Source organism: Phascolarctos cinereus, unplaced genomic scaffold (genome assembly GCF_003287225.1).
Source record: "Phascolarctos cinereus isolate Bilbo 61053 unplaced genomic scaffold, phaCin_HiC Scaffold_726;HRSCAF=1367, whole genome shotgun sequence".
Classification (NCBI taxonomy): Eukaryota; Metazoa; Chordata; class Mammalia; order Diprotodontia; family Phascolarctidae; genus Phascolarctos; species Phascolarctos cinereus.
Genome location: NW_027556098.1, coordinates 347765759 through 347793588, shown reverse-complemented (window position 1 = coordinate 347793588; position 27830 = coordinate 347765759). Strand labels below are relative to the sequence as shown.

At 42.5% G+C, this 27830-nt stretch overlaps 2 protein-coding genes and 1 long non-coding RNA gene across 6 annotated transcripts; 2 read left to right on the top strand and 1 right to left on the bottom strand.

Moving 5' to 3' along the window:
* Positions 1-21: 21 nt before the first annotated feature.
* On the bottom strand, positions 22-25299 carry ANAPC15 (anaphase promoting complex subunit 15). 4 transcript variants are annotated; one of them, XM_078156990.1, is made up of 5 exons: positions 25100-25295; positions 19359-19483; positions 14511-14570; positions 13412-13549; positions 22-4548 (listed from the first exon to the last, which is right to left on the bottom strand). In XM_078156990.1, the coding sequence occupies exons 1-5, from the start codon at positions 25236-25238 to the stop codon at positions 4540-4542; spliced, it is 471 nt and encodes a 156-aa protein (XP_078013116.1). In that variant the 5' UTR covers positions 25239-25295; the 3' UTR covers positions 22-4539. The 4 variants fall into 4 exon arrangements, with proteins under 4 accessions (XP_078013116.1, XP_078013115.1, XP_020823503.1 ...); XM_078156989.1 differs by lacking the exon at positions 22-4548 and adding an exon at positions 6609-9220 and having other exon boundaries at positions 25100-25299; XM_020967844.2 differs by lacking the exon at positions 22-4548 and adding an exon at positions 10304-10622 and having other exon boundaries at positions 25100-25298.
* TOMT (transmembrane O-methyltransferase) lies at positions 8736-12757 on the top strand. The gene is made up of 3 exons (XM_020967830.2): positions 8736-9021; positions 9568-9764; positions 10581-12757. The coding sequence occupies exons 1-3, from the start codon at positions 8763-8765 to the stop codon at positions 10899-10901; spliced, it is 777 nt and encodes a 258-aa protein (XP_020823489.1). The 5' UTR covers positions 8736-8762; the 3' UTR covers positions 10902-12757.
* LOC144458231 (uncharacterized) lies at positions 25232-26740 on the top strand. Its single transcript, XR_013487825.1, has 2 exons — positions 25232-25308; positions 25457-26740. It is a non-coding gene; the product is annotated as an uncharacterized LOC144458231 (long non-coding RNA).
* Positions 26741-27830: the final 1090 nt, after the last annotated feature.

Here is a 27830-nt window from a genome sequence, read left to right as displayed (position 1 = left end):
AATTCACACCATGTGATCTGATCTTTTTTTAAAATGTATTTTATTTTCAATTCATGGAATAAAACAAGCATTGCATGAAACTGAAAATCTACCACATACAACTTGCTACTCCCTCCAAATATACAACAAAGGTATCATGTAAATTTTCTTCTCTTTCACCCTCCCCAAGATGGCTACCATCAGACACAAATAAGTAGGTGTATATATGTGTGTATGTGTGTGTGTGTATGTAAAATTATTCTATACGTTCTTCTACTTATCATTTCTTTCTCTGGATATAGATAGCATCTTTCTCAATATATCCTTCATTTTTTAATATGGGTATAATAGTCAAAATGACTTAGTTGCTCAAAGTTGTTCTTAAAACAGTATTGCAGGGCAGCTAGATGGCACGGTGGATAGAGTACTGGCTCTGGAGTCAGGAGGACCTGAGTTCAAATCCAGCCTCAGACACATAATACTCACTAGCTGTGTGACTCTGGGCAAGTCACTTAACCCCAATTGCCTCAGGAAAACAAACAAACAAACAAACAAACAATATTGCTGTTACTGTACACAGTGTTCTCTTGGTTCTGCTTACTTCACTCTTCATCATTTTGTGTAAGTCTTTCCATGTTTTTCTAAGCTCATTGAGCTCATCATTTCTTATAGAATAGTATTATTCCATCACAATCATACACCACTTGTTCAGCCATTCCTCAGTTGATGGGGATTCCTGCAATTTCCAGGTTTTTGCCACCACAAAAGAGAGGTGTTATAAACATCCCATTCACATTTAAAGTTATAAGTAGTATTTGTGAATTTCTCTCCATCTTATTTTTACTATTTTCTTTGTCAGCCTCTCTTTTTACCCTGTCCCTATTACCTTATCTTCTCTCCTCACCCTCCTGTCCCTCATTTTACCCACCCCTCCAAACATCCTCTCCTCCTCTCCCCACACCCTCCCAAATCCCAATCCACACACCTGTCTAAAAGTCCCTCCCTCAAAAGGACCCACATGTACAAAAATATTTATAGCAGCTCTTTTTGTGATGGCAAAGAATTGGAAATTGAAGGGATGCCCATCAATTGGGGAATGGCTGACCAAGTTGTGGTATATGAATGGAATGGAATACTATTCTGCTATAAGAAATGATAAGCAGGGGGTAGCTAGGTGGTGCAGTGGACAGAGCACCGGCCTTGGAGTCAGGAGGCCCTGCATTCAAATCCTACATCAGATACATAACACTCAGTAGCTGTGTGACTTTGGGCAAGTCACTTAACCCCAGTTGCCTCGCCAAAAAAGAAAAAATGAGCAAGCAGATTTCAGGAAAACCTGGAAAGACTTACTGATGCTAAGTGAAGTGAACAGAACCAGGAGAACATTGTACACAGTTAACAGTAACACTGCAATGATCAACTATGATTGATTTAGCTCTTTTCAACAATACAATGATCCAAGACAATTCTAAAAGACTCATGATGGAAAATGATATCCACATCCAGAGAAAGAACTGATGGAGTCTGAATGCAGATGGACACACACTATTTTTGCTTTTTCCATGGTTTTTTTTCTTTTTTCTGTTTATTCTTTCACAACATGACTAATGTGGAAATGGGTTTTACATTATTGCACATGTATAACCTATATCAGATTGTTTGCTATCATGGGGAGGGGGGAGGGGAGGGAGGAAAAACATTTGGAATTCAAAATCTTCAAAAAATGAATGTTGAAAATTGCTTTTATATGTAATTGGAAAAAATAAAATACTATTAATTTTTTAAATTTCCTTCCCCCACCCTGTCCCCCAATTTTTTCACCTCTCCACATGTTCAGAAGATTTCTATACCCTTCCAGATATAGTTTCCTCTTCAACCCAGATGAGAGTAAGATTCCAACATTACCAGCCCTCCACCCCTGCTTCCTCTATGTTAGTTCTTCCTTTCATGCCCCATTTTTATAAGTGCTCTCTTTTACCTTTTCCTGCCCAATTTTGTCCTTTAGAATCACCCCAACCTTTCTTTCAAACTATGTTAGTAATGATGAGTTTTAAGAATACTGATAACATTTTCATATATAGTAGGTAAAGTTTGACCTTAATGAGTGCCTTATAATTAGTCTTTAAGGTTTTCCTTATATTTCTTCTGGATCTTTTTAATTGAATTTTCCATTGAGTTCTGGTCTTTTTATTACAAATACCTGAAAGTTTTTCAGTTTGTCAGATATCCTTTTTTTTTTTCATTCAAGATTATATTCAACTGTGCTGGGTAAGTTATATTTTGGCTGCAACCCCAGCTCTTTTGCTCTTTGTAATATGTTCCAAGACCAATGGTCTTTTAGAGTAGAAGCTACTAGGCCATGTGAAATCCTGACTATATTTCTGCGGTATTTAAATTGTTGGGTTTTTTTTCTTGTTGCTTGCAATATTTTCTCCTTAACCTAGTAGTTTTGAAACTTAGCTATGAAATTCCTTTAAGTTTTACTCTTGGGATCTTTTTCAGGTGATAAATGGTAGATTTTTTCCTATTTCTACTCTACAAGAGCATTTCTTGTTCTAGAACTTCAGGGCAATTTTCTTTAATAATTTCTTGTAATATTATATCCAGATTCTTTTTTTGATCATAACTTTCAGGTAGTCTCACAATTCTTTTTTTTTAGGCAACTGGGGTTAAGTGATTTGCCCAGAGTCACACAGCTAGCAAATGTCAAGTGTTTGGTCTGAGCCCGGATTTGAACTCAGGTCCTCCTGACTTCAGGGCCAGTGCTCTATCCACTGTGCCACCTAGCTGCTCCTAGTCTGACAATTCTTATATTGTCTCTCCTCAATCTGTTCTCCTGATCAGTTGTTTTTCTAATGAGATGTTTCAGATTCTTTTTTTTTCTAGTTTTATTATTTCTTGGTGTCTTATAATGTCATTTGAGTCCTCTTGCTCAATTCTAGTTGAGTTATTTTCTTCCTTAAGATTTTGGACCTTTTTCCAATTGGTTAACATTCTTTTCATGATTTTCTTGGATTACTTTTAATTTTTACTCCTATTTTTCCTTTGATCTCTCATTTGATGTTTGAATTCCTTTTTAAGTTCTTCCAAGAACTTTCTTTGGGCATGTGACCATTTGATGTATTCTTTGGGGTAGGAGTGGCTTTTTTTTTTTTTACCTTATTATCGTCCTCTGAATATGAACCCAGATCTTCTTCTACACCAAAATAGCTATCTATGGTTGGGTTCTTTTTCCTTTGCTTACTCATTTTTATTTTTATCTTATTTGTTTTATTTCATTTTCAACAGTTTATTTTATAATCAATTTTTAATCCCAAATTGTGGGTAATGTTGCCCTAGGCCTCAGGTCCTCCATATTGTTATTTTCTGAATTCTCTCCAGGGGCTTAACCTCAGGGACACCTCTCTTCCCCTAAGAAACAGTTAGGGCCCCCTGCCATCCCCAAAATTTTCTTGCTCCCTACAGTACTGCACTCACCAGCCCTGTGCTCACTCCTCCCACAGCATGGGATCACTTCTGGTCAGCACTGCTAGGCCTGGCTCCCAGAACTGGAGTAAGGAACCTGGGGATAGGGGTCTTTCAGTCTTTCCCCCACTCAACTGTCTGTTCTTTGTGAGGTAAAAGTTCCTGAGGCTGTGAAGTGAAAGTTCCTGAGGTGAAATTTCTTGGAGCCTGGTCTGCTTCCTCACAGAGCTGCTTCACAGCCTGCTGTTCGTTGATTCAGTGCAGTTGGTCTGGAGGTGTCTGCACTTCACTCAGGCCATACCTCAGCCCCTGAAGTTCCTATCTTTTCTGAGATCCTCTGAGTTATCTTAGGAAGACAACTGCTTTTACCCATTTATTTTTGCTATTCTATGTTCATTTCATGGCAATTTTCTGTCTGTGGAGAAAATCTGGAGAAACCAGAAATTTCTGACCCACTCCATCATTTTCCCAGAATGCCCATTATCTGATCTAAGGTCTGATCACAGCTCTCACATTCTTTGTTCTAAGATTCTTTCTAGGTCTGACATTTCATATTGTTTATCCCAAGATTGCTTCCTACTCTTACATTTATAATTCCTTGAATTCAGCAGCCTAGGCTGCTATTCTGTATCATAACATAGCATATGACTGAATCTTCCATGTCATTGATGCCCATAGCCATCCCTTTATTCAGTTAAGAATTTTAAGTCACCAGTGTGTTTGAAGCCCAAATCTGGGTTCAGTATGTGGGAGACAGAACAGAAGCAGATCTGGGCTCGGCCTTCAGGGGGATAAGAGAAGGAAATATCATAGTCAAGGTGTAATGAGGGGCATAGTGGCTGTAGAAGAGGAAAAATATCCCACCCCTGTGTGTGGAGTGGATCTATCCTGTCACTAGTTTCACAATCTAATTACATATCTTTTACTTTGAACTAATGTGCCCTCTGGCTAAAAAGAAAAAAAACCCAAACCATCTATACTAAAAGGATACAGACTATTCTTGAGCTTCATTGACAGGAAATTCTGGGATGAAGAAAAGCCCTCTACCAAAGTAGGTTGGTATCTTCTCTGCAACTTATAGCCATAGTGAGTTGCCTAAAGGCACTGGGAAGATGTGATACAGTTAATGTTAGTTAGAGGCTATACCTGAACCAAGATCTGGCTCCAAGGCCAGCCCTCAATCTACACTAACAGACTCACTAAAATATACATACCTTTTGATCCAGTGATAACACAACTAGAGGTTCCATGTATACAAAATATTTGCAGCAGTACTTTTTGTAACAGCAAAGAACTACAAGGAACGTCAGTACCCATCAATAAGGGAATGGATAAACTATGGCGTATTAATTAAATATCCATTAAACACTATGTGCCAGGCACTGTGTTAGTCATTAGCACAAAAATAAAAATGGACAAAGTTCCTACCCTTAAAAAGCATACTCTCAAGCAAAAAAGGACAAAAGTCCTTACCCTCAAGGAGCTTACATTCTAATAGGAGAGACAGAAATATGCAAAATACATACATATACATATATACATACATACAATACATATGCATACATATATGCATGTGTGTGTGTGTGTGTGTGTATGTGTGTGTGTGTGTAGATATACACACACAAGTACCTAACATATAAAGCAGGTACAAAGCAGCCTTGAAAGAGAAGGCACAAGTAGCCATGGGAACCAGGACTTGCTCTGGGTCAGGCCTGAATCGGTCCTATCCAGTAGTTCAGCCTCAGGATTGGAACAAAATGAGAGACCCCTAGACCACGGTACCTTTAGAATAAGGACATTTACTCCATAATAACATAGAAAGTATATTCAGCAAAGATTCAGTTGGTTACAACTCCTCTCACTTCCACATTTACCAGGAATGGTGTGGCCTGTCATTAGAAATGTGCTGACTTAGAAGGCAGTGGGAAGCCATCAAATCTGAGGGGTATCAGACTACTTGAGGCACTGGGCTTTTATGCCTTAGGTGAGCAGGAAACCTTTATACAGAGTTCAAGCCTTAGGCCCTGGCCCAATTAAATTTCAAAGATGGTTTTACTGTCCTTTTAGGGAATAACTAGCCTATGTGGCAGGGTCTTCTTAGGTCATGCATAATGAATTCCTCCACAACCAGATTAGTTGCAAATATTGCTCCTACCAGAAGCCTTATGCAGAAGAAAGCACTTGAGCTAGAATTTAAAGAAAAACAGATTCAAAGAAACAGAGGTAAAGATAAAGAGCATTCCAGATAAAAAAGACAGATGATGCAAAAGCATGGAGATGGGAGAGAGTGTTATGTGTGAATAACAGCAACTAGACCAGTATGTCTGGACCATAGAGTTCATGGAGGGGAGAAATGTGTAAGAAGGCTTGGATGGGGTAGGAATATGTAGAGCCTTAATTGCCAAACAAAGGCACTTATATTTTATCTTAGAGTTCACAGGAAACCAGTGGAGTTTGAGTAGGGGGAATGAAATGGCCAGACTTTAGAAGAATCACTTTAGAAGAATCACTTTGGCAGCTGTGTGGAGAGTACATTGAAGTGGGGAAAGGTTTGAGGCAAAGACACCAATTAGGAGGCATTGAAAAAGTATATGAATGTAATGGAATACTGTTATACCAAAGAAATGACAAATGTAAAGAACTGAGAAAATAAGACCTATGTGAACTGATATAGAGTAAAGTAAGTAGGACCAAAAGAACAATTTACATGATGACCATAATAACATACATGAAAACAACACTGAAAGACTGCAGAATTCAAAATAATGCAAGGACTGGTTGGAACTACACAAGACTTGATGGTAAGACATGCATCCTACCTGTATCAAAGAGGAAGGGGACAGTAAATGAGGAATAAGACATATTTTCTGACATGGCCAATGTATTGATTTGCTTTGCTTGACTACTTTTACACGGGAGGTTATATTGTTGGGTATGTATGGGGGAATTTGCTGGGAAGTGACAGTGATGTTAAAAAAGCATTAACAAAACATTTTTAAAAGAAAAAGAAATAAACACATTGATGGGGTTCATAAGTTGCTCAATTCAGTTAAATTCAATGAGCAGTTATCAGGAGCCTACTATGTGCTAAGCACTATACCAGGAACTGAGGATATAGAGACAAAGAAATAGTCTCATTTGTCAAGTAAATACAAAACACAGAATTTCAGAGAAGGTGAAACAAAATATTAATGAAGCTTTGAGCAGATGCTGATCCATTACAGGCTTTCAACTTTGGGCAGTTTTTAAAGGACCGATGAATAAAGTATTTGTAGAATGCAATGCTACATTGTGAGGGCTTATCTAGTATCTTTGTGTCTGTTTTTTCAAGCCCTAGAATTGCAGTTATCCCAGCAGAGTTTTCCTTTTATCCTATTTCCTACTTTGTGATTAATCAGCAAGATTTTGTTTTGGATGTGGCTTTTAAAGAGCAGAGCAATTGTTTTCAGTTAACCTGTATTCTTGGAAGGTATCATTGAAATAGAGATTATTGATCTTGGTGACTGTCAGATTAAACAGCACCATGGCTGTCGTGGCTTTCAGAAAATTAGTGCACAATTAGGGGAGGATTGGATATTTACTGAGGATTGTTAGGGGTTTACATGTTTACTAATGTGATGAAGGTATTGAAAGAACCTTACGTAATAATGCTGTGAACAAAATGAGGACAGTTGAGGTACTTAAACCCAAGGTTTAAAAAGAGGAATGAAAGGCAATATCTATATTACAGAAACTGCCTGATGGGGCATGTTCCAGAAACCTTGAGATAATTACGGTGGGGAAGATTTAGAAACTGGTTCTTAAGTCACTTAAAGGGTACAAGGAGATGGTGAAGAGATTTAAAATGGCCCTGGAGAGAGAGAGATGGACTGAAGATGAAGAGAAGGATGTGCTAGTAGGGAAAGAGCATCTTGCCGCTCAACTCAACAACTATGAGTAATTGTTAGGGATGGAAAACAGACTATTGGCCTGCCAGGATAGATACAAGGGACCTAATATGCAGTTATGGCCCTTTTCGGAGGGGCATCGCTGACCACCAAATGAGGTACACCTCGAGTCCTGGTTAAGAAACAGCACAATTGATGCAGACAACTGCAGAAAAATGGAGAAAGAAAATAAGGACCCATGGAGAGCCTTTAAGAAAGAATACTGAGTTTAAAGTCAGAGAGCCTGTGCTTGGATCCTTGTTCTATCACTTACTACCTGATGACTTTGGGGAAGTCACTTGACTATCTGAGCCTGAGTTTCTGTATTTGTAAAACTAGGAGGTCTAGATGACCACTAAGATTTCTTACAGCTCTGAGCCTATGATCAATTGACCCTATGATTTAATAGCTTCAGCTCAATGGGACCTTAGAGATCACTAGTTCAACCCCCTCATAAGGAAGAAGAAAAATAAGGAGGAAGAAAAGTGATTTGCTCGAGATCACACATTAAGGGGCAGAGTCCACATTTGAACCCAGGTCCAACACTGTAGCTGCGTCTTTCACATGGAGGAGAGAAGTGGACATTTGAACCTAGCCTTTGGGAGAGGAACTGTCAGGAAAGGGGGTCCGTGCATTTCAGCAGCCATGATTTGGATCCAGCTCCTCACCATACTTGAAGCCCTTCAGGATAAACCAGGAAGCAGACAGCCTGGGGGTGTGGGAAGGGAGCAGAGACATAGCTCCACCTTCCATCTGGCCTGTGGTAACCTGAGCTCCTACTCTCAAGTGACACTTAATAATTGAAGGTGAGTGGCTGCCTCTCCCCTGGAGCATCTGTCTGTGCCCTTCATCTCCATTTCCCCCAGCCTGGGGCTTCTCCACTCCTGTCCTATTGCCTGTGCCAGCCTGTGTCTCCAGATCAGGTAAGAAGGAGCTTTAGGAAGCCTCCAACCCCAAGACCACAAAGTTATATAGTGATAGAGCTAGGAGTAAGAATGTAGGATTCCTAACTTATTTTTTTCAACCTCTGGGAGTGGAAAATGGCGTTTCTCAAAGTTCCCAAATTTGGGAAGGAGTCACTTATTTAGCAAATCTAGAAATATAACGAAAAGAGTTCTGTGTTAGGAGTCAGTAGTCTTAGGTTCCAGGCCTGGCTCAATGTGTGACCTTGGGGTGAGTCCCTAACCCTAAATGCTAAAAAAGAATATTTACTAACAGCCAGGTGCCTTACTAGGGAGGCTGGCACATAAGAGATTCCACAAGTTGGACCAGTCCAGAGGAACTCTGAGGTCCTTTCTGTTATTCTGTGGCTCTAGTTCCTACTGGCAACTGATAAGTTGCCCTTATCTCTCCTATCCTTTCCCTCCTGCAGGATCCTGAGGGAACAAGAACATGTCTCCTGCCATTGCTCTTGCCTTCCTGCCACTAGTAGTGACCCTGCTGGCCAGATACCGCCATTACTTCCGGCTACTGGTCCGGGCTGTGTTATTTCGGGGGATTCGTGATTGCTTGACCGGACTACGGCCTGAGGAGCGTGCCTTCAGCTATGTGCTGACCAATGCCCTCCCTGGAGACCCTGGCCACATCCTCGCCACCTTCGACCACTGGAGCAGCCACTGTGAATACCTGGCCCATCTGGGGCCTCTCAAAGGTCAGGCCCATCCTAAACTCACCTCCTGTCAGAAGCCTTCCTTAGGAGCCAGCCTGATAGAGTTCATAGGGTCCAAAGATTTCAAGATGACAGAGAGCTTAGAAGTCACTATCTAACATGATGTACCAGCACAGTGGCACCAGCAGGCAGCAGAGCACAGGCTTCCGGGAGCTGCAGGTCCCCCACTATTAACTGTCACCTAGAAGTCCAAAAACAGGAAGGGACTGAGGCCCAGAATTATTGAAGTGCCTGTCCACAGGTAGAAGACCTGCGATCTCAGTCCTCATGCTCTTTCCCATGCTGCTATGCTAAAAACCCTGATGTGGAAAATGCCTTGAACAGGCCATGAGGAGGCCTGGGTTCTAATCCTAGAAATGCACTAATTTGCTATGGAACCTCAAGCAGCCACCTGGTTCTCAGACACCAGGCTCTTCCAAGATAGGGATTGCGTGTTCCACCTTAGACAGGGATTTCCTGAGGATGAGGGACTTGGTCTCCTTCCTCTGTCTCTCCCTAATTCTAGCCTGTGGCTTGTTCTCTCCTCAGGTCAGATCCTGACCCGCCTAGTAACACAACAGGCCCCAGAGTGTGTGCTAGAGCTGGGTACCCGCTGTGGCTATGCTACCTTGCTCATCGCTCAGGCCCTGCCTCCAGGCAGCCGGCTTGTTACTGTTGAAATGGACCCGCGGACAGCAACTGTGGCAGAAAAAGTCATCCGGCTGGCAGGCTTTGATGAGTGCAAGGTCAGATTCCTTTCTACCCCTTCATCTCGCTTTCTTTTGGGAGCCTGATCCACAAGTTCTCCTGGTCCCAAACAGCCTATGTCGGGGCAGCTAGGTGGTACAGTGAGTGGATACAGCACCAGCCCTAGAGTCAGGAGGATCTGAGTTCAAATCCAGCCTCAGATACTTGCTACTTACTAGCTGTGTGACCCTGGGCAAGTCACTTAACTTCCCTGCCTAGCCAAAAAAACCAAAACAAAACCAAAAACCAACCAAACAGCCTATGTCATTCCCTGCCAGCCTCAATGTGGGTTCTTCCTCCTTCTCCTGCTTTCCCCACTTATGCTGCTCCTCCCCACACTTCCCCATGAACCCAACCAGTGAGAGCCTCTGCCTTGGGGAATAAGAGGAACCAATGAAAGTAAAACAGGAGAATGTTAGAACTGTAAGTGGACCTTAGAACATGGAATAGTGTTAGAGCTGGAAGGAGTCTCAGAATATGGACCAGAATATTAGAGCTCGAACAAATATCTGCTGTGAAAAAGGCCTTAGAGACCATATTGTCCAACCACGTGATTTTTATAGAAGGGGAAACTAAAGCTTAGAGAAGGGAAAAGACTTACTGAAGTTCACAATAAAAATGACTAATCAAGCTAGAACAAGGACTTTAATTCTCCTGTTTTCTTCTGTCTCCATCATCTATGACAGGAGGGATGACCACATAGGAAGCCCCTGTAGGAAGAGGACTGGCTTTCTTCTTCTGCATTTCTTTTCCCTTCTCCCTCCTTACACTCCTCCTCCTGTCCATCCTTCTTCTCACATATCCCCATTTGGCAGGTGGAGCTGATTGTGGGGCGCTCTGAGGAGGTGATCCCCCGCCTAAAGGTCCAACACAGACTACATCAGGCTGGACTGGTGCTTCTGGGGCACCGGCCTCGCTGCTACCTGCGGGACCTGCAACTCCTGGAAGCCCATGCCCTGCTGCCTGCTGGTGCCACTGTGCTGGCAGATCATGTGCTCTTCCCTGGAGCACCACGCTTCCTGCAGTACACTAAGGCCTGTGGTAGATACCACTGTCGCCTCCACCACACTGGACTCCAATACTTCCCTGCCATCCGTGATGGTGTGGCCCAACTCACTTACTTGGGGCCAGGCTGAGGAAGGTCCATCTTGTTAGGATCATAGGATGGAGAGCTGCAAAGGACCCCACAGTCTATATAGTTCAAACTCTCATTTACAGAGGAGAAACCTGAGGCCAAGATCATATATATAAGTAGCAGACTGGGATCTGCACCCAAGTTTTCAGACTCCAAATCCAGCCCTCTGCTTACTCTAGCATGCTACCTTCTGCCACATGGTACGGTAGAAAGTGCATTGCTTGCTACAGGAGATTCTGGGAGAGAGACTGAGGACCATAAATGGCAACTGATAAGGCTCTCTCACCATTCTCTCTGCTTCTCCTCCTTTGTCCAGTCAGGGTCTCCTGTCCCACACCTACCTGGCCCCACTAAGGCCTGGGCTCAACTTTGCCCCATGGCCCTCATAGGGGTTGGGAGGCAGGAAGGAAAGAGGCCAGGAGGAGGGGAAATCAAAGTAGAAAGAGCATCAGTGTAAAGAAAGAAAACTGGACTTGGAGTGAAGAGATCCAGGTTTGAGTCCCACCTCTAAGCTGGGTGACCTTAAACAAGTCACTTCACTCTCTGAGCCTGTTTGCATATCTTTAAAATGGAATAATACCTCTGCCACAGGGTTGATGTGAGCAAAGTGTTTGTAAACTCTGAAGCACTATGGAAATGGAAGCTATTATTAACTTCCTTCTCCCGAGTCAGTCCCTAGCTTACTTGCCTGGAGACTCACTGAGGTGCCCATATTCCTGCCTCTCTCCCAAACAGGCAGGGGTAGAAGTTTGGAAAGCCATGTCAGGAAGAGCACAGAATCAATTTGTGGGGCTGTCTTCCACACTCATGGACCTTTCCACCCATTCCTTCTCTTTTCCCAAGTCCAAGAATCCTCATTCCCCTTCTCCAGCCCTTGGGCCTCCAAGACTTACACTCTTCTCTTCTGGCACTTACAGGGTCTTATGGAAAGGAGAGAGTAAAGGAAAAGGGGATACAGAGTTTGTAGAATGGAAAGAATGCTGGACCTGAGGGTCATAGGGTTATAGAATGTTAGAGCTAGGTTTACAGGACAAAACCGCAGGTCAGAGATAGTAGCTGATCTGTCCAAGGTCACATAGCTAATATGTAGCAGAACCCAGGTCTTCTGATTCATGGTCGAGTCTTTGTGCTACACCACATGCCATCACAACAAGCTTCCTCACAAGTCAGAAGCCCTTGTCTGAGTTTTACTTATTAGCTGAATGACCATGGACTTGGACTCCCCTTCACTGAGACTTATTTCCTCATCTGGAACACAGAGATAACAATACTTGCACTAAATAATTCTGACTCCAGTACTTTTTACATGCTAAGCCACTACAGAAATGTAAGCTATTTTTAGTTCCCTTTCCCCTATCTGTCCCCAGCATAAATGTCTAAGCCCTTCTACTAGGCAAGAGCACTTATGTGGTACAAAGGGAGATACACCTATCCTTGCCTAAAACCCATGCTGCAAAAGGAGATCTGGCCCTGAATCCCTAAGGTTAATAATCCTTTCTTAACTCATATAAGGCCCCAAGTCCTGGGACTTTTAGGGCCTGCTCTCAGTCTCTGGCAAGATCTCTATGTTCTCCTTAATAACTCACATTTTTCTAGTAACATAAGGTTTTGCAAAGCACTCTCCTATACCAGGCTGTGAGGTAGGTACTATTATTATCCCCATTTTACAGAAACTAAGACGACCAAGGCCCATAGTCACAAAACTATGAATACTGGAACTGAGATGCAATTCAATTCAGTTAGCACTGAGCACCTCCTCCACGTCAGGCACTATGCTGGGTGCTGTGGATACAAGACAAAAATGAGCCCAGGACTCTCTGGATACCAAGTGGAGTGCCCTTTCCACTAGGTCATCCTGTCCAGAAGCATGACAGCAAGAACAGCACTCCCACATCCAGAGCAGAGGCACCAAGGGGTGGAACAGGGATTCTGGAGGCATGACAGATGTGGAAAATAAGACTTTGGAAAAGAAACCACCCTGTGCCTTTATTAAAGGGGTTAAGAGGTAGGGGGTGGGAAGGGAGTGGAGGAGGGCCAGCAGCTTGGCCGAGCAGCTCCCTCTGGGCTTCAGTGGGTAACTGCCCTGTACCCAAGAGACCCAGAGAGAGAAGACAGCTCTGGGGTCCAGTCTGCAGCTGCCAGCCCCAGCTAGATCATCCACTGGTCCTGGTCCTGCTCAGCACCTTCCATATCCACCTGGCGAGGGCACAGGGAAGCAAGCAGAGCTTACAGACTTCAGGTAGCTATGGTCACTGAGTCAACTGGGCCAATTAGCCTTCCTTTTTAAGCATCAGCCCATGGGGAAACCCAAAGAATCCCAGACTTAGGAGGGCTTCATTTTCAAGGGACAGTGTCATGGGCCTTGGACCCAACCCCATCTCCTTAGGACTCATCAGAGGGTGCAAGGTCGTAGCCTATACAGGCTTTGATTAAGAAACCCTCTCCCCAACCCCTTACCCAACGAGGGCTGTGCCATACAGGGCTCTAGAGAGAGGAAGAACTTCAGCCTACCTCATTGATCTCCCCATCATCAGGGGATTCATTATAATCATTCATCTCATCCATGTCCTGCATGTCCTCATCATCTTCTGAGTCTTCCTCACTGTCTTCATCATCCTCATCATCTTCTTCTTCCTCATCATCATAGTGCTACCAGAGAAAATGGCAGACAGTTTAGGGAAGAGGTGGGGACATAGGGCTGGCCTTCTGCCTGGGAAGTTCTCATCCCACATGAATCCCTCAGCTTCCATCTTCCAAACTCCACACAATGAGATCAATTCATTTGTACCTCCAATCTACAGTACTGTTCTTTAGTACAATGAGGAGGTAGGAAAATAGGGAAGAGGTAGGGGCAAGGAATCCTGCTCTTTGAATACTTTCATGCCTTCTTTTCCTACTCCTGACTGTGATAGGGCCCAGGTTCTGTTTCTTGCCTGCTCAAAAGGCAATAGGTACCAGCCTATCAGGCCCCAGTGACAAGTCGTGGAAGCTAGGGCCATCATCCCTCTTGTGGTCTTCACAAGGCAGAGACTGGCTTCAGACCACTTCAGGGACACATCAGGAAACCAATGACAAAGAATTTCTTTGACTCTATTTGGATTCTCTGTTAAACAGCTTTTACCTTATTCTACAAACAAGCTATTAAAAAGGTCTGGTTCAACCGGAAGGCAGAACACTGGAAATGGAGTCCAGAGAGACCTGGGATCCAATTTCAGCTGTGGCACTTATAAGCTGTGAAAGAATATTTGACTTAATTTCTCTGTGAAGTAGAGGGAAAAGGCACTCACAACATTTTGTGAGATGAGAAAAGTACTTCAAAAACCTTCAAGCACTGTAGAAATGGGAGGCACTAAAACTGTTTAGGGCTTGAGGGTGACATCTCCTCAGGCACATTCCAATTTCCCCCAGTTCCCCATCTCACCCTATTCCTGTGGAGTTTGTTTATTCCTTGCCCCAGGGACTCTTCTTCCTGGGTACTTTTTTCCAGTGTCCAGAGCCTCTAATCTGTCCCTCCCCAGTACCCAACCTCTCAGGCCTCAGTTCACCTCATGGTCCATGAAGCCCAGAAGCCACAAAGTGTCTCTGCGACCAAGAGATTTGCTGGGCTCACCTCTGAAGCTGGTTTCCCAATGGGTACTAGGTTGTTGTCTCTCTCAGCAATACTCTGGAGCTGTGGGGGAAATTGTACAACAGAGCAGGAAAGGATGGTTACAGAAGGGATAAGGAGTGTCCATCCTGCTCCCAGATCCTCACCCCAAAAGAGGAGACAATCCCTCTCCTCGTGGGACACACTGCCCCCATTCACCTGTTCTCTCATGACCTTAGACTTGCTCCTTCCAAGGTAAGAGAGAACATGGTCTGAAGGAAGCATGGCTGGTTTTAATAGTAGGTATACTCTGAAAAGGGATGTTGGAGAAGGGTCACAGTAGCCAGGCTGTTGCTAAGCAATCAGATAATGACACAATTGGCCATTAAAACTATTATTGTTGAGGGGATGCCCATCAATTGGGGAATGGCTGAACAAGTTGTGGTATATGAATGTAATGGAATACTATTGTGCTATAAGAAATGATGAGCAGGCAGACTTCAAAAAAAACCTGGAAAGACTTATATGAGCTGATGCTGAATGAAATGAGCAGAACCAGGAGAACATTGTTGCCACGTTGTACGATGACTAACTTTGACAGACTTAGCTCATCTCAGCAATGTAAGGATCTAAGACATCTCCAAAAGTCTCATGATGGAAAATGCTATCCACATCCAGAGAAAGAACTTTGGAGTTCGAATGTAGATTGAAGTATACTATTTGCTCTTTTTTTCTCTTCTCTTCTGTTTTGTTTCCTCTTTCTTGTGGTTCCTCCTATTGGTTCTAATTCTTCCTTACAACATGACTAATGTGAAAATGTTTAATAGGAATGTACATTTAGAGCCTATATCAGATTGCATGCCATCTTGGGAAGAGAGAAGGGAAGGGAGGGGGAGAAAAGTTTAAAACTCAAAAGCTTATGGAAGTGATTGTTGAAAGCTAAAAATAAATAAATAAAAATTTTTTTAAATTAAAAAAAAACTGTTATTGATGTTTTGCCTGGCACTAACGTTGGTAGCCCAGGGATGGGAAGGAGAAGCTAGAATCCTGGACTCACAGCTCATCAGCACCTAGTTTGTCAGGTCTACTTTAGGGAAGGCAGTCTTAGGGCAGCAATGGGCTTTGGGACAAGAGTTCACTCACAAGTACACAGAAAGTATTCCCATGACCAAACAATAAGTCTTTTTAGCTATTTCACTGGAGGAAAAAGTGTTTTCTCATTTCAACTGGCTGGCCAGGAGGAAAGAATGGCTAGCAGGGATACCCTTCTCCCATGTCTTCCCTTTCTCTTCTTCCCCACAGTTCCCTTAGGGCCTGTAGGCAGGAAGATTCATGTCATTTGGATGACACTGGAGTCACCAACTATTAGTCTTGCAGTAAGATGAAAGATACCAATTTCCCTTGCCACCATGAGCTCAAGACTACTGGGCACCACCATCTACACTTAGGACACCTGGGCCTTGCCATCTGACCTGAAGCTGAACTCTTTATATATGTGTTGTATCTCCTAATTAGATTGTGAGCTCCATAAAAGCAGGAACTGTCTTGGTTTTGGGTTTTCTTTTTTTGCTCTTTGTATCTCTAGTGCTTAACATAGCATTTGACACATAGTAAACTCTTAATAAATGATTTTTCATTCATTCATTCACTCACTCATTCATTCATTTCAATGAGGGAGATGAGAAACCCTACTGCCCTCAATAGCAAATTTCACTTCAAACCCTAAATCCAGAATCTCAGCTCAGAAAACACATTTCCTAAATAGTGTAGTAGGAAAGAATAAACCCTGGATTTAGCTGAGAGAGGCCTAGGCTCAAACTCTAGCTCTGTGATCATGAGCTTGCTACCTTCTTTCTCTGGGCCTGTTTCTTTCTCTGTAAACCAGAGTTCATGATACTCAGATTGCCTCCTTCTGAGAGCTGTTGAGCAGAAAGTCCTCTGTAAACATTAAAACACCATAGAAAGGGGCGTAATCACTATATTGAGAGGAGGTCTCATGCCACTCTGCCCTTCCTTGTGATGTCATTTACCCTCAGGCTTGGCCCTTCCTTCTCACCAATAGCACCATACCCCTCCTCCCTCCCAAGCTAGGTTCCCTATTCCCTGCCTGAGACTATGCTTCATGTGGGAATACTTTCCCTTTTAGACTCAGCATCTCCAAATCCTTCTGTCCTTCAAGGCCTAGTTCAAGGCCCACCTTTTCTAGAAAGCCTTCTGGAGACTACATGATTTGGTAGAGGAGGCCCTTAGTGTGTATCCCAGAGCTCTGCTCCTAATGACTTGTGTGTCTTTGGGCAATACACAACCTCTACTGGTCTCAGTTCCGTCCTATGTAAAATAAGAGAATCAGCCAGATAAGCACAAAGATGACAAAAGACAAAATGATAAATGTTGGAGCAACTTTATGAAGAGAGGCTTATGAATACACTGTTGCTAGAGCTACAAATTGGTCAGACCCTTTTGGGAAACAATTTGGAATTATGTTTTTTGTCCATATCCTTTGACCAAGAGATCCTACCCCCAGACACAAAGAGAGAAGGAAAGGTCCCACTTATACAAAAATATTTATAGCAACATTTTTTAAGAACTGGAAGGAAAATGGGGACCAGTATGCTGTGAGGGAGGTTCCATCCAGAGCATATCGTGAACTGAAAACTAGAACTCAGCTCTCATAGGATCACAGGAACTGGCAGGGACCTTTGAGATTACTTACTTCAACAGCTTTGAGTTGGAAGGGATTTTGGTTTTACAGATTAGGACACTGAGGCCAAAAAGATTTAAGTGACTTGTCCAATGTCACAGAGGTAGTAAGTAGCAGAGCCAAGCCTAGAACCCAAGTCCTCTGAACCCAAGTCTTCTGCACATCTCACTATATTGTCTCTGCCTCCTCATTCCCACTCCTAGGAATTTTTTTATTACACTGGTAGAGAAACTGAGATCCAGATAATAGAAGAAAGGGTTTGCCCAAAGTCATACAGAAGAAGGAAGGGAAGATGCTGCACAGAGGAGGTAGATGGAAGCCCATCACGAGAGACAAGTAGAACTACAGGCATAAGACACCTGAACTGAGAAGACTCTTAGGTGTAATCCAGACCACAGGTTCCCAAAGTGGGTGATACTGCCTCCAGGAGGCACCAGAACGATACAGGACAAGCAGTAGTAGCTTCAGGTGCAATTGGGGGGTGTTGAATAAAAATAAGAGGGCAATGGAAGCATAAGTAAAGAACAGAAGAAAATTTTGAAAAACTGTTCACATCAATGTCATCTGTTGTATAACAGAGTTAAAGTCATAGCAATTACATTATTTTCCAAATAAACACACAAAATGCAAGTTATAACCAATCAGTGGTCAAGTCCGCCAACAGGTCTTAACAAGCAAGTGTTGGCAGGCAAGTGTGTCCCACGTTGTGGGGATGTCCAGCACCCATCAGCAGGAATATGTGCATGTAATGACTTGTTTACAATACAATACTACATGGTTATGCAGGAAAAAACCCACAAATTTACAATTATTAAATTTAAGAGCTGTCCTTTGAAAAAAATGATATATTTTTGAAATGATGCAAATTTTAAAAAAACATTGAAGGGTTAAAGAAAGTAGATTTCCCACTTTTGAGAAGGGATAGGGTCAAAAGAGAGAATAGAATAAATGGGGAGGGGGAAGGCATGGATGGGATAGGATGGAGGGAAATATAGGTAGTGTTTCACAGTTTCACAACATATGTATAACCTATATCGAATTGCTTCCCTTCTCAATGAGGGTTTGTGGGGAGGGAGGAAGAAAGAGAAATTGCAACTCAAAGTTTTAAAAATGAATGTTAAAAATTGTTTTTACATGCAACTGGGAAATAAGATATACAGGCAAAGGGGTATAGAAATCTATCCTGCCCTATAGGAAAATAGAAAGGGAAAGGGATAAGAGAAGGCAGGGTAGTGATAGAAGGGACGACAGATTGTGGGCAGGGGTATTTAGAATGCACACAATCTTGGGGTGGACAGAGGGAAGCGATGGGGAGAAAATCTGGAACTCAAAATCTTGTGGAAGTGAATGTTAAAAACTAAAAATAAATACATTTAAAAAAAAAAGAAAGTAGATTTCCAGGGGGGTGTTGAGTAATTTTTTTTTAAGAGGGCAGTAGGCCAAATAAGTTTGGGAACCTCTGATCTAGACAATTCTCTCATTTTCAACAGAAGGAAACTGAGTCTCAGAAAAGTGATGTAAATTACCCCAAATTGCAGAGGAAGTGTTCTAGTCAAGATATGAACCCAGGTTCTCAAATTCAATGTTCTTTCAACAATCATTCAGTTCAATCCCCTCTTTTTACAGAGGAGGAAAATGAGGTCAAGAGAAAGGAAAGGGGGCAGCTAGAGAGTGGATGGAGTGGATAGAGCACCAGCCCTGAAGTCAGGAGGATCTGAGTTCAAATCTGACCTCAGACCAAACACTTGACACTTACTAGCTGTGTGACCCTGGGCAAATCACTAAACCCCAATTACCTAAAAAAGAGAGAGAAAGAGAGAGAGAGAGAGAGAGAGAGAGAGAGAGAGAGAGAGAGAGAGAGAGAGAGAGAGAGAGAGAGAGAGAGAGAGAGAAAGGAAAGGACTTAATCAGGGTCACATGTTGTCAGTGGCAAAATTGGGATCTGAATGCAGGTCTCCTGATGTCCAGCCCAGGGCCATTTCCAATATGTCATGCTGTTACCTTTCTTAACTGGGATAAGACATGGATGATGTGGTGAGCTCCTGTATGAATGAACAGGGCAGTTGGCATTACAGCCAGACTCCAAGGCACCCTCTCTTGGTCTGATCCTCCCCTTTCTTAAGGGCTGAGAGAAGAGGAAAGGGATGTGTGCCTAGAGCCCAATGACTCACCCAGGCCTGATGCTGCTGTTCTTGCTGCTGTAGCTCGTTTTCATCTACACAGGGTCGATCCAGGTTAAACCACAAGGACTCTGTGACACGTGGAAGTAATGAAGGGAACAGAGTAGACATGGCTCCTGTAGAAAACAAAGGACCCAGAGGGATATGGGAGATTAGGTTGAAACCTTGTGGAATAAAAGGGGATGGAGAATAGGCAACCCCATCTCTGGCCCTTTTCTCATAAGGAAAAAGGATCAAAGTTATTTTTTTCATGGCAAAGAACTGGAAACTAAGGAGCTGTCCATCAATTAGGGAATGACTAAATAATTTATGGTATACGAATATAGTGGAATATTTTTGTACTCTAAGAAATTGTGAAAAAGACAGCTTTAGAAAAACCTGGAAAGATTTATATGAGCTAATGCAGAGTGAAGTGAGCAAAACCAGATTAATTTATCTTATTTAAAATTTTATTTTTTCCCAATTACATGTAAAAACAATTAACATTCTTTTTTTTTCTTCAAAATTTGAGTTGCAAATTCTATCCCTCCCTCCTCTCCTCCCCACTGAGAAGGCAAGCAATTTGACAGGTTATATATGTATAGTCATGTAAAACACATTTTCATGTAAGTCATTCTGTGAAAGAAAACACAGGCAAAAAAAACACACAAGAAAAATAAAGGAAGTAAAGAAAAAGTATCTTTGATCTGCATTCTGGCTCTACAAGTTTTTTCTCTCGAGATGGACAGCATCTTTCACCATAAGTCCTACAGAATTGTCTTGGATCACTGTATTGCTGAGAATAGCTTAAGTTACTATGTACAACATTCCAAGAGATTAATTTATATAATAAACTATAACATTGTAAAGACAAACAACTTTGAAAGACTTAAGAACTCTAGTCAATGCAATGACTAAGCATGATACCAGAGGACCAATAATGAAGTAAGCTACCTACCTCATGATAGGCAGGTGATAAGACTCAAAACACAGAATAAGACATACATTTTTTAGATATGGCCAACGCAGAATTTTTTTTTACTATTCATATTTGTTACAAGGTTTTTCTTCTTTTTTTAAATGAAAGTTGGGTGGAAGGATTAGAAAATTATGTTTATTTTTAAAAAGAAAGGGAGCTGAAGTCAGAGAAAGAGGCAAAAAGGTCAAAGGGAAGCAAAAAGGAGCTCAGGGCCAGGGCTACAATATGAAGAAGAGGAGTAGAATCACAGAACAACACCACTTTATGGCCCTGGAAGGGATCTTTCCTTTCTTAGAATTTTTGATTTGTTCCAGTTTTTCTTTCTTTTTTAAAAAATCAATTTATTTATTTTTAGTTTTTGGCATTCACTTCCACAAGATTTTGAGTTCCAAATTTTCTCCCCATCTTGTCCCTCCCCCGACCCCAAGATGGCATGCATTCTTCTCCTAATCTGCCCTCCCTTCTATTTCTCCCCCCCTTCTCTTATCCCTTTCCCCTTCAAGTTTCCTTGTTCCACTTTTTCTTATGGCCTTTATCACATGCCATCTGATGTTAAAGTGAGCCCTACACTGGGAGAAAAGATACACAGGTTCCAGCTCTGGCTCTATCACTGGCTCTATTAACTTGAAAATTCTTTTCCCTTCTTGGAACTAGTTTTCCTCTCTTCCCCATTACTTAAAATGCCCTCTAATGAGTCTATGGTATCCAAAATGTGAAATTCTTTTTAAGGATGCAGATTACAATCCATCCATACCTGCCAATCATCCTATGCCACTCTCATCTATGTCCTCCCAGAAGTGTTAACAAAAGATTGACAACAGATGTTCTTCATCCACTTGATTTGTGCAGTGTGGATAGTTGAGCCAAATTCTTTTGATTACAAATCTCATTAGGAAGCCCAGCTTGGGCTTGATGCAACTGGCACAATGTCATCTTCAAAAGAGGAACATTTGGAAGACCTCAATATTTGTAGAAAATCTCTCTTCAATTTTAACTTTGCTAGATCTTTCTTATGACAGTGTCAAATACCTTTCACAAATATGCAGCTTCTTTTATGTCTTACTTGATATTAAAGATCACAGGGGAAGCCAAAGTTATCACTGTTGTTATATCTTTTTTTTTTTTTTGGCAAGGCGATCAGGGTTGAGTGACAGGGTCACACAGCTAGTGAGTAGCATGTGTCTGAGGCTGGATTTGAACTCGGGTCCTCCTGACTCCAGGGCCAGTGCTCTATCTACTATGCCACCTAGCTGCTCCTTGTTATATCTTTCAAAGAATGTTATATATTTTTGACATGTGCATGGGTAATACATTATTAAAGGAAAGCCTTTAAGGCATTATTTTGGTCTACTCTATCAAATGCATTTGTATAATAAAGAATAAGTATTCTCTCTATCATTTAATTGTGTGATGGTAAAGATGTGGTTTACTGATGAAGAAATTAAAACTATCTATAGTCATACAAAAAATGCTCTAAATCACTATTGATTAGAGAAATGCAAATCAAAACAACTCTGAAGTACCACATCATACCTATCAGATTGGCCAACATGACAAAACAGGAAAATGATAAATGTTGGAGAAGATGTGGGAAAATTGGAACATTAATGCATTGTTGGTAGAGTTGTAAACTGATCCAACCATTCTGGATTGGAACTATGCCCAGAGGGCTATAAAACTGTGCATACCCTTTGATCCAGCAATACCACTACTAGATCTGTATTCCAAAGAGATCATAAAAAAGAGGAAAGGACCCACATGTACAAAAATATTTGTAGCAGCTCTTTTTGTGGTGGCAAAGAATTGGAAATTAAGAGGATGCCCATCAATTGGGGAATGGCTGAACAAGTTGTGGCACGTGAATGGAATGGAATACTATTGTGCTATAAGAAATGATGAGCTGGCAGATTTCAGAAAAACCTGGAAAGATTTACATGAACTGACACTTAGCGAAGTGAGCAGAACCACAGCACTGTACACAGTAACAGCAACATTGTGCAATAAACAACTTTGATAGACTTAGCTCATCTCAGCAATGCAATGCTCTAAGACAATTCTAAAAGACTCATGATGGAAAATGCTATCTATCTACATCCAGAGAAAGAACTATGGAGTTTGAATACAGATCAAAACATACTATTTTCTCTTTTTGTTTTTTGTTTTGTTTTTTCTTTCTCATGGTTTTTCCCTTTTGTTCTGATTCTTTTTTTTACAACATGACTAATGTGGAAATATGTTTAATATAATTGTACATGTATAGACTATATCAGATTCATACTGTCTTGGGGAGGGAGGGGGAAAATTTAGAACTCAAAATCTTATAAAAGTGAATGTTGAAAGCTAAAAATTAATTTTTTAAAAAAGATGTGGTTTACTGTGGAATCACTTGAGAAAATCTTCCCTTCTGATACTTTTATATAAAAAATGCTCTACATGCAAGAGCAGGTTATTTTCATAAAATTTTAAAATATCATATATGGGGAAAATAGATATGTCAGTAGTTATTGTGGTTTTTCAAATGCCTTCATTTTTTCAGTAACCATGAAGCCTGAGATTTTTTTAAATACCTTTGCTATCTTCTCCTTCAGATTTTTATTTTATTTTTTTTGGGGGGGAACGAGGCAATCAGGGTTAAGTGACTTAACCAGGGTCACACAGCTAGTGAGTATCATGTGTCTGAGGCCAGATTTGAACTCAGGTCCTCCTGACTTCAGGGCCAGTGTTCTATCCACTGCGCCACACTAGCTGGCCCGCTCCTTCAGGTATCTTAAAGATCAACATTTAGTGCCCTCAAAACTGTTACCTCCATCACTGATCCCCTCTGTACACACTTGGTCTGGCACAGATGCTTTTCCCATCTTGTTTTCTTAAGTGTTTTCTTACTTATTCATATCTAGTACTGTGAGGTTAGACTCCAAATGTGATTCCACTGTCCTTGATACTGAAAAGATTATCACAAAAATATTGGAAGTTTTATCTAAACAATCTGTGCTGTCCTCTATTTTTGAATGTTTTATAACATGACGCTGTTCATAATCTTTCACAATCTTTCTTTGAAAGATTTTAAAGATGAGATTATATTCTACACTAGTGTTATTACCCCTGATTCCCACATTTCTCTGCTTGCCAAAGTAATCACTATGGGTTAACTGAGGTCATTTTATGGCTCTTTGGCTTTCTGGTTATGGCACCTGATTTTTATTAGTCAAACTTCTGAATGAAGCTGTAATAATTGGTATGATATCCCTTCCTCTGGGGCAGCTAGGTGGCCCAGCAGATAGAATGATGAGACTGAAATCATGAAGATTCATCTTTCTGTATTCAAATCTGGCCTCAGACCCTTACTAGCTGTGTGACCCTGGGCAAGTCACTTAACCCTGTTTCCTCATCTGTAAAATAAGCTGGAGAAGGAAATGTCAAACCACACCAGTATCTTTTCCAAGAAAACTCCAAATGGGGTCAGGAAGAGGTGGACACCACTGAAAAACTTCTGAACAAAAAGAGTCTTATCCCTGAAAAAAGTCCCATTCACTCTCCACCCCTGCAAGGGCAGTTAACTGGATTTGCATTTAGACTTGCTTTTCTAGTAACCTTTTAGATAGATAAGCAATTATAGGACTATGGCTGAAAAATTACTTAATTTTTCCCTATAACAGTTTGGATCTGAATATCAAAAGGGGCAAGGGACTCTAGTCTAACCTTCTCATTTGTAGATGAGGCCTTGTTTTTGTTCAGTCATGTGTGACTCTTCCTGACCCCATTTGGGGTTTTCTTGGCAGAGATACTGGAATACTTACCATTTTCTTCTCCAGCTCATTTTACGGATGAGGAAACTGAGGTAAAATGGAGTTAAATAACTTGTCAAGGGTCACATAGCCAGTGTCTGAGGCCACACTCAGGAAGATGAGTCTTCCTGACTCCAGTCTCGGCACTCTATCCACTTAGCCACCTAGATGCCCAAATGAGGCCTGGAAAAGTTAAATGCCTTGCTCAAAGTCATACTACTAAATAGCAGAATCGGGATATGAACCCGGATCTTCTAATTCCAAATCCCATGCTAAGTCGTCTACACCAACTGCACTTGAACTCGGGTCTCCAGACTAACTCCCAGGTCATTGCTCTTTCCCCCAAATCAAATCGAGTCCACTTTTTCTCACTGCAGAGCTCAGACAGGAAACCAGGCCAGATTGATGGAGGCTACGTGGGACACTGGAACGGCGCTGCCCAGGGACCACGGGGAGCCCACGTACCATCCTAAAAATGACAGGCAGCGTTAAGGATTAAGGGGAAGAAAGACTGTTGGAGGGTGAGGAGAGGGCGTGATCAAGCAAGAACCAAAGGAAAGAGACAAGAGGCGGGTCCCAGGAAAGTGACTGAACCAATGGGAGGAAGTAAATGAAGAGCAGCACTCCGATTGGGGGAGTGTCTACGCGGGGAACGCCCAGAGCCAGGAGGGCGGGGCTTTGGGCAGGAGCATGCCCTACACGGAAGGAGAATGAACAGGGGGCCGGGCCTAGGACAAGGGGACCGGGCCAAAGGCCTGGAAAGGAATATTTGTTGCCAAATGACGGAGAGCAAGGCCAATGAACAGAGAGCTCGGAGAAAGGGCGTGGCTTCGGGAAGGGGGATATGGCCAATAGGTGGACCCAACCTAACCCCAGGGAACGAGATTAGCCGAAAGGATCACTCTCGGGATCGGAGATGGGGTAGGGAAGATGGGGCTCCTCTTGAGGAATCCCATAGCGCCATCCACGGACCCGCTACCCTTACTCACCGTGCCAGGAAGTGGTAGCCGGTGACGACCCGGAAGTACTTCCGTCTCCCTGAGCGGAGTGATGCGCTAGTAACTGACAAAGATCCGTTCCTCGCTCGAGCGTATCCCCGCCACAATCGCCTTCCCTAGGGACGCGCATGCGCGAGTCGAGGGATTCAGCGCTACGCCCCCTCTACGATTTCGAGTGTGATGGCGTCTCTCACAAGAGGGTTAGTGGTTGGCCCAGCGCGCCAGCTCCGCCCCTTTCCCGGTCCAATTGTCACTGCTCATCCCACCCCTCCCACTTCTAACTGTTAGTGCGGCCATGTGAGGCCACACCTCCATCCTGGGCGTTAACCGCGACTCTTCACTGTCTAGGTGGCGTCTGGCCCTTGCGAGGTCTGCGTGTGTCTTCTTTGTGCCCCTAATCCACCCCGAGAAGGGGGAAGCTACTTCTGAGAGTTCGAAGAATACTGCTTCCCTCATTGCACAAATATTAGAACCAAGACTGTGGGAGTCAGGTGGGCGATTGGTGTGAGGAACCCTGGTTCCAGTATGAATTAAATTAAAACAAGCATTTATGAAGTGCCTACTGTGTATCAGGTAACTAGGAAGGGCTGGGGAGATATGAAGACATAACAAAACAGCACCTGCCCTCAGGCCTATACAAAATGGTGACAAATACAAAATGACCTAGGAAGACACTAATGAGAGGAGCTGGAAAGGACCGAGTCAAGAAGCCAGGAGCATTTATTAAATGCTTTGTATGGGAAACTGGGCTAAGTGCTGGGAATACAAATATATAAGAAGAAGGAAAGGCCCTGCCCTGTGAGATCTTAACTTCTTATGGGGAATACTATACTATATGTAAAAGGAAGCTGATGGGATGGTGGAGAGAGGAGATTGTGCCTTGGAGGATTTGGGTGAAGAAATTATGGGGAGTCAGGCAGGAATAATTAAGATAAATGAAGATGTGGTTGTCCTAGATTTTTTGCTTAAAAAGAAAATTGTGAAAATATTGAGGTTTAGAGGTGCTTGGACCCCAAAATCACAACACTTAGGTCCTGCCCGAATGAACTGGACCCAAGCCTTCTTTCAGCCAAAGACAAGGTTTATTAAAGATCAGCCATATTGGCCAGACTCTTAAAGACGGCCAGGCATGAGGAAGTCTCAGCCCCTAAATGGCAGCCAGAATGGATCTTATATGCAGAAAGACTATGGGAAGGATCTAGGAGTGGCCAAGTAGTTTGGGGTGACTGGAGGAGGGTCTAGGAGAAAGGGTATCTTGATGGGAGTGGCCAGTAAGCTGGAGTGACTGGCTGAAGGTCTAGGGAGGATCGGGAGATAGGACCAACGATGGGAAGTAGGCTGGGGCCAACCAGCTGTAATAGACAATGGAGGACTAGGCTTAATTAGGGTAACAAAGAATTGGGAGATAGGTCCTAGACTTAGGCAATAGGAATAGGCCAGTTGATTGGATGATAGCCTCTGGAGACTGCTAGACTTCCTTGACCAGGTAAAAGTGTTCAAGGAGAGTCAAGTAGACAAATGGGACCCAAATTCTTTTTGGGATGAGGGGCAAAGATCTCCTCTTGGGCTCCTACTTCATCAAAAAGAGCCAACTGAGTGAAGTTAAGTGAATTTGTGGGATGGGAAGACCAAGAGAGGAATGAATTTTCAGGGTAAGGAAGCCATTTCATAGGTTTTAGCTGAGTGAAATCTGAAGGGAAATAGTTATCTAAAAAAGCAGAAAGGAAGGAATGTATTTCAAGTTTGGGAGTCAACCTGGGCAAAAGCAGGGAACCAGGAGATGGGTTGGCATGTGTAAGAAACAGCAAGAAGGTCAGTTTGGGAGTATCAAGTCAAGAGATTCATAATAACTTTGGGAAGGTATTTTGGTGCCAGGTCAATAAGCAATTATTAAGCATCAGGCATTGTGCTAAGATACAAAAAAAGACAAAACTAGTCGCTGCTTTCAAGGACCTTGAAGTATAAATGTGTGAACAAGATGGAAATAACTGTGTACAACAAGATATATACAGGATGAATTGGTGGTGATCTCAGAGGAAAGGCATTAAGATTAAGGAGATTGGCAAAGAGATGAAGATCCATATGTACAAAGATATTTATAGCAGCTCTTTTTGTAGTGGCAAAGAATTGGAAGCTTGAGTGCCCATTAACTGGGAAATTCCTGAACAAGTTATGGTATATAAATGTGATGGAATATTATTGTGCTGTAAGAAATGATGAAGGGAGGCTCCTGCTTAAGCCAGGATGATCTGAGACCACCCCAGAGGCCAGCCAGAAGGAGGAATACAAGGAAGAGCCATTGCAAGTCCCGTCAAAAAGTTTTGGGCCAAAGTACTCTCTGCCCTAACATATATACTCTATCTGGAGTGGCCTGAAGGGTGGAACCTGGCCCAGGAATGTGCCTCCTCTCAAGGACAATGCCGCGGCTTAGGAGGTACCAGTTTCCCATCACTGAATCAGGTCTTTCAGAGGCAAAGACCACTTGTTGAGGATGCTGTAACTGGGGTTACTGTTCAGGCACTGGATACTTTAGATGGATGACCCCTGAAACCACAGGCTTTCTGCTACAGCTTAGAATTTCCAGAATATTGGGGACCTCTGCGTTCCCTATTCTCAAGTCATTGGGGTAGGGCAAAGGGAGGGAGAGAAGAGAATAAATCCACTGACAACATTTCTTGGGTATTAAGTTCTGTCTCTGTCCCCAGTTCTATTCCCAGAAGTC